Source organism: Petromyzon marinus, chromosome 85, assembly GCF_048934315.1.
Source record: "Petromyzon marinus isolate PM22_M1 ecotype Great Lakes invasive population chromosome 85, UKy_Petmar_22M1.pri1.0, whole genome shotgun sequence".
Taxonomy (NCBI): domain Eukaryota; kingdom Metazoa; phylum Chordata; class Hyperoartia; order Petromyzontiformes; family Petromyzontidae; genus Petromyzon; species Petromyzon marinus.
Genome location: NC_133750.1, coordinates 6,389,327 through 6,395,757, shown reverse-complemented (window position 1 = coordinate 6,395,757; position 6,431 = coordinate 6,389,327). Strand labels below are relative to the sequence as shown.

Genomic DNA, 6,431 nt, shown 5'->3' with positions numbered 1-6,431 from the left:
GAAACATTGTGACGTGTTTATGATGTGTGTGTGGGTGTGTGGGTGGGTGTGTGGGTGGGTGAGTGGGTGAGTGTGTGAGTGGGTGGGTGGGTGGGTGGGTGGGTGGTTGGGTGAGTGGGTGGGTGTGTGGGTGGGTGTGTGAGTGGGTGGGTGGGTGGGTGTGTGGGTGGGTGTGTGGGTGTGTGGGTGGGTGTGTGGGTGGGTGAGTGGGTGAGTGTGTGAGTGGGTGGGTGGGTGGGTGTGTGGGTGGGTGAGTGAGTGTGGGTGGGTGGGTGTGTGGGTGGGTGTGTGGGTGGGTGGTTGGGTGAGTGGGTGGGTGTGTGGGTGGGTGTGTGGGTGGGTGGTTGGGTGATGGGTGGGTGGGTGTGTGGGTGGGTGTGTGGGTGGGTGGGTGGGTGAGTGGGTGAGTGTGTGAGTGGGTGTGTGGTTGGGTGTGGGTGGGTGGGTGGGTGTGTGGGTGGGTGAGTGAGTGGGTGGGTGGGTGTGTGGGTGGGTGTGTGGGTGGGTGTGTGGGTGGGTGGTTGGGTGAGTGGGTGGGTGTGTGGGTGGGTGTGTGGGTGGGTGGTTGGGTGAGTGGGTGGGTGGGTGTGTGGGTGTGTGTGTGGGTGGGTGGGTGAGTGAGTGGGTGGGTGAGTGGGTGGGTGAGTGGGTGGGTGAGTGAGTGGGTGGGTGAGTGGGTGGGTGAGTGAGTGGGTGGGTGAGTGGGTGGGTGAGTGAGTGAGTAGGTGAGTGGGTGGGTGAGTGAGTGGGTGGGTGGGTGAGTGGGTGGGTGAGTGGGTGGGTGAGTGGGTGGGTGAGTGGGTGGGTGGTGAGTGGGTGGGTGAGTGGGTGGGTGAGTGGGTGGGTGGGTGGGTGAGTGGGTGGGTGGGGTGGGTGAGTGGGTGGGTGAGTGGGGTGAGTGAGTGGGATGGTGAGGTGGTGGTGAGGTGGTGGGTGGGTGAGTGGGTGAGTGAGTGGGTGAGTGGGTGGGTGAGTGGGTGAGTGGGGTGGTGAGTGGGTGGGTGGGTGGGTGAGTGGGTGAGTGAGTGAGTGGGTGAGTGGGGTGAGTGAGTGGGATGGTGGGTGGTGGTGAGGTGAGTGAGTGGGTGGGTGAGTGAGTGGGTGGGTGGGTGAGTGAGTGGGTAAGTGAGTGAGTGAGTGGGTGAGTGGGTGGGTGAGTGGGTGAGTGAGTGAGTGGGTGAGTGGGTGAGTGAGTGGGTGGGTGAGTGGGTGAGCCGGGTGAGTGGGTGGTTGAGTGGGTGGGTGAGTGGGTGAGTGGGTGAGTGGGTGGTTGAGTGGGTGGGTGAGTGGGTGAGGGGTGGGTGAGCGGGTGAGTGAGTGAGTGAGTGGGTGAGTGAGTGGGTGAGTGGGTGAGTGGGTGGGTGAGTGAGTGGGTGGGTGAGTGAGTGAGTGGGTGGGTGAGTGAGGGGGTGAGGTGAGTGAAGTGGTGAGTGAGTGGGATGGTGAGGTGGTGGTGAGGTGAGTGGGTGGGTGGGTGAGTGGGGTGGTGAGTGGGTGGGTGAGTGAGTGGGTGGGTGAGTGGGTGAGTGAGTGAGTGAGTGGGTGAGTGAGGGGGTGAGGTGAGTGAGTGAGTGGGTGGGTGAGTGGGTGGGTGGGTGAGTGGGTGGTGGTGAGGGGGTGAGGGGGTGGTGGGAGGGGGTGGTGAGGGGGATGGGGGTGAGTGGTGGTGAGGGTGAGGCAGGGAGTGGTGGTGCAGTGGTTAGCGCACTGTGTAGCGAGGGCCTCTCTCTCTGTGTGTATACTGATGAATAATTATTAAATGATTTCACCTGATGCTCAATATTTGTTGTTGTTGTTGTTATTATTTTTGTATTTTCCCTTCCCCTCCTGATGAAGGTGGCTTGCGTTGTGATCGGAACGTCGGTGTTTAAAAAAAGCAAATTTTATTTATTTATTTTTCTATCTACGTCACAACTTCACCAACAGAAACACAACAAAGTGGATTCCTGCAGTGACAAAAGTTTAAAGTCGAAACATTGTGACGTGTTTATGATGTGTGTGTGGGTGTGTGGGTGGGTGTGTGGGTGGGTGTGTGGGTGGGTGAGTGAGTGGGTGGGTGAGTGGGTGGTTGGGTGTGTGGGTGGGTGGGTGTGTGGGTGGGTGTGTGGGTGGGTGAGTGAGTGGGTGGGTGAGTGGGTGGGTGAGTGAGTGGGTGTGTGTGGGTGTGTGGGTGGGTGTGTGGGTGGGTGTGTGGGTGGGTGAGTGAGTGGGTGGGTGAGTGGGTGGTTGGGTGTGTGGGTGGGTGGGTGTGTGGGTGGGTGTGTGGGTGGGTGAGTGAGTGGGTGGGTGAGTGGGTGGTTGGGTGTGTGGGTGGGTGGGTGTGTGGGTGGGTGTGTGGGTGAGTGGGTGTGTGGGTGGGTGGGTGAGTGGATGGGTGTGGGTGGGTGGGTGGGTGAGTGGGTGGGTGTGTGGGTGGGTGAGTGGGTGTGTGGGTGGGTGAGTGGGTGGGTGTGTGGGTGGGTGTGTGGGTGGGTGAGTGGGTGGGTGTGTGGATGGGTGTGTGGGTGGGTGAGTGAGTGGGTGTGTGGGTGGGTGTGTGGGTGGGTGGGTGTGTGGGTGGGTGAGTGGATGTGTGAGTCAGTGGGTGGGTGAGTGAGTGAGTGGGTGAGTAGGTGAGTGAGTGGGTGGGTGGGTGTGTGGGTGGGTGAGTGGGTGGGTGGGTGTGTGGGTGGGTGGGTGTGTGGGTGGGTGGGTGTGTGGGTGGGTGTGTGGGTGGGTGAGTGGGTGGGTGAGTGGGTGGGTGAGTGGGTGGGTGAGTCAGTGGGTGGGAGAGTGAGTGAGTGGGTGAGTGAGTAGGTGAGTGGGTGGGTGAGTGGGTGGATGAGTGAGTGTGTGAGTGAGTGGGTGAGTCAGTGGGTGAGTGAGTGAGTGGGTGAGTGATTGAGTGAGTGGGTGAGTGGGTGGGTGAGTGAGTGTGTGGGTGGGTGTGTGGGTGGGTGGGTGAGTGGGTGGGTGTGGGTGTGTGGGTGGGTGTGTGGGTGGGTGAGTGGGTGGGTGGGTGTGTGGATGGGTGTGTGGGTGGGTGAGTGAGTGGGTGTGTGGGTGGGTGAGGGGTGGGTGGGTGGGTGTGTGGGTGGGTGAGTGGATGTGTGAGTCAGTGGGTGGGTGAGTGAGTGAGTGGGTGAGTAGGTGAGTGAGTGGGTGGGTGGGTGGTGTGGGTGGGTGGTGGGTGGGTGGGTGTGTGGGTGGTGGGTGGGTGTGTGGGTGGGTGGGTGAGTGAGTGGGTGAGTGGGTGGGTGAGTGGGTGGGTGAGTCAGTGGGTGGGTGAGTGAGTGAGTGGGTGAGTGAGTGAGTGGGTGAGTGGGTGGGTGAGTGGGTGGATGAGTGAGTGTGTGAGTGAGTGGGTGAGTCAGTGGGTGAGTGAGTGAGTGGGTGAGTGATTGAGTGAGTGGGTGAGTGGGTGAGTGGGTGGGTGGGAGAGTGAGTGGGTGGGTGAGTGAGTGGGTGGGTGAGGGAGTGGGTGTGTGGGTGGGTGGGTGAGTGGGTGGGTGAGTGAGTGGGTGAGTGTGTGGGTGGGTGAGTGGGTGGGTGAGTGAGTGTGTGAGTGGGTGTGTGAGTGTGTGAGTGGGTGAGTGGGTGGGTGTGTGGGTGGGTGAGTGAGTGGGTGAGTCAGTGGGTGAGTCAGTGGGTGAGTGAGTGAGCCAGTAAGTGACTGAGTGATTGAGTGAGTGGGTGAGTGGGTGAGTGAGTGGGTGTGTGGGTGTGTGGGTGAGTGAGTGGGTGAGTGAGTGTGAGTGTGAGGGTGGGTGAGAGTGAGTGGGTGGGTGTGTGGGTGGGTGAGTGAGTGAGTGAGTGGGTGAGTGGGTGGGTGTGTGGGTGGGTGAGTGAGTGAGTGGGTGTGTGGGTGGGTGTGTGGGTGTGTGGGTGGGTGTGTGGGTGGGTGGGTGGGTGAGTGAGTGGGTGGGTGGGTGGGTGTGTGGGTGGGTGAGTGAGTGAGTGAGTGGGTGGGTGAGTGAGTGAGTGAGTGGGTGAGTGAGTAGGTGAGTGAGTGGTGGGTGGGTGAGTGGGTGGGTGAGTGAGTGTGTGAGTGGGTGTGTGAGTGAGTGGGTGGGTGTGTGGGTGGGTGAGTGAGTGGGTGAGTTCAGTGGGTGAGTCAGTGGGTGAGTGAGTGAGTGAGTGGGTGAGTGATTGAGTGAGTGGGTGAGTGAGTGGGTGTGTGGGTGGGTGTGTGGGTGGGTGAGTGAGTGAGTGGGTGGGTGAGTGAGTGTGAGTGGGTGGTTGAGTGAGTGGGTGGTTGGTGAGTGGGTGTGTGTGTGTGGGTGGGTGAGTGAGTGAGGTGAGTGAGTGGGTGAGTGGGTGTGTGGGTGGGTGTGTGGGTGGGTGAGTGAGTGGGTGGGTGAGTGGGTGGGTGGGTGGGTGAGTGAGTGGGTAAGTGGGTGGGTGGGTGTGTGGGTGAGTGAGTGGGTGAGTGGGTGGGTGAGTGGGTGGGTGAGTGAGTGGGTGGGTGAGTGGGTGAGTGGGTGGGTGAGTGGGTGGGTGGGTGGGTGGGTGGTGGGTGGGTGGGTGAGTGAGTGGGTGGGTGGGTGGGTGAGTGAGTGGGTGGGTGAGTGGGTAAGTGAGTGGGTGAGTGAGTAGGTGAGTGAGTGAGTGGGTGAGTGAGTGGTGAGTGAGTCGGTGATTGAGTGGTGAGTGAAAGGGTGAGTGGGTGGGTGCGTGAGTGAGTTGGTGGGTGAGTGGATGGGTGAGTGGTGAGTGAGTGGGTGGGTGAGTGAGTGCGTGAGTGAGTGAGTGGATGAGTGGGTGAGTGGGTGAGTGGTGAGTGAGTGAGTGGATGGGTGATGAGTGAGTTGTGAGTGGTGGGGTGAGTGAGTGGGTGTGAGTGAGTTGGTGATTGGGTTGGTGAGTGAGTGGGTGAGTGAGTTGGTGAGTGGGTTGGTGAGTGGGTGGGTGAGTGAGTGAGTGCGTGAGTGGGTGAGTGAGTGACTGAGTGGGTGCGTGAGTGAGTTGGTGAGTTGGTGGTTGTGTGAGTGGATGGATGGTGGAGTGGATGGGTGGTTGAGTGGGTTAGTGGGTTGAGTGGATGGGAAGGTGGGTGAGTGGGTGAGTGGGTGAGTGGGTGAATGGGTGGATGAGTGGGTGAATGGGTGGATGAGTGGGTGAATGGGTAGGTGAGTGAGTGAGTGGGTGGGTGAGTGGGTGAATGAGTGGGTGAGTGGGAGGGTGAATGGGTGAGTGAGTGGGTGGGTGGTGAATGGATGGGTGATGAGTGAGTGGTGAGTGGGTGAGTGAGTGGGTGAGTGAGTGCGTGAATGAGTGGGTGATTGGATGAGTGGGTGGGGGAGTGAGTGGTGGGTGAGTGGTTGAGTGAGTGGTGGGTGAGTAGGTGGGTGAGTGAGTGGGTGAGTGAGTGAGTGTGTGGGTGAGTGGATGGGTGATGGGTGAGTGAGTGGGTGAGTGAATAAATGGGGTGAGTGAGTGAGTGGTGGGTGAGTGGTGGGTGAGTGGGTGGGTGAGTGGGTGAGTGAGTGAGTGGTTGAGTGGATGAATGGGTCATCAAGTTGTGAGTGAGTGAGTGAGGGGGTTGAGTGAGTGAGTGGGTGAGTGAGTGGGTGAGTGAGTGGGTGAGTGGGTGAATGGGTGGATGAGTGGGTGAATGGGTGGGTGAGTGAGTGGGTGGGTGAGTGGGTGAATGAGTGGGTGAGTGGGAGGGTGAATGGGTGAGTGAGTGGGTGGGTGGGTGGTGAATGGATGGGTGATGAGTGAGTGGTGAGTGGGTGAGTGAGTGGGTGAGTGAGTGCGTGAATGAGTGGGTGATTGGATGAGTGGGTGGGGGAGTGAGTGGTGGGTGAGTGGTTGAGTGAGTGGTGGGTGAGTAGGTGGGTGAGTGGGTGAGTGAGTGGGTGAGTGAGTGAGTGTGTGGGTGAGTGGATGGGTGATGGGTGAGTGAGTGGGTGAGTGAATAAATGGGTGAGTGAGTGAGTGGGTGAGTGGGTGGGTGAGTGAGTGAGTGGTGGGTGAGTGGTGGGTGAGTGGGTGGGTGAGTGGGTGAGTGAGTGAGTGGTTAAGTGGATGAATGGGTCATCAAGTTGTGAGTTAGTGAGTGAGGGGTTGAGTGAGTGAGTGAGTGGGTGAGTGGGTGGGTGAGTGTGTGGGTGTGTGGGTGGGTGGGTGAGTGGTTGAGTGGGTGAGTGGGTGTGGGTGAGTGGGTGAGTGAGTGGGTGAGTGAGTGAGTGGGTGAGTGAGTGAGTGGGTGAGTGGGTGGGTGAGTGGGGGAGTGAGTGAGTGGTTGAGTGGATGAATGGGTCATCAAGTTGTGAGTGAGTGAGTGAGGGGTTGAGTGAGTGAGTGAGTGGGTGAGTGTGTGGGTGTGTGGGTGGGTGAGTGGTTGAGTGGGTGAGTGGGTGGGTGAGTGGGTGAGTGGTTGAGTGAGTGAGTGGGTGAGTGGGTGGGTGAGTGAGTGGGTGGGTGAGTGGGTGAGTGAGTGAGTGTGT

The 6,431-nt window shown here is 59.9% G+C and overlaps 1 protein-coding gene across 1 annotated transcript; it reads right to left on the bottom strand.

Moving 5' to 3' along the window:
- Window positions 1–4,297: 4,297 nt before the first annotated feature.
- LOC142907941 (uncharacterized) lies at window positions 4,298–5,965 on the bottom strand (the record flags this gene model as incomplete). The annotated part of the gene is made up of 3 exons (XM_076057953.1): window positions 4,298–4,626; window positions 4,816–5,184; window positions 5,584–5,965. Coding segments are annotated over 3 exons (1,080 nt in total), but the record flags the coding sequence as incomplete, so codon positions are not given.
- Window positions 5,966–6,431: the final 466 nt, after the last annotated feature.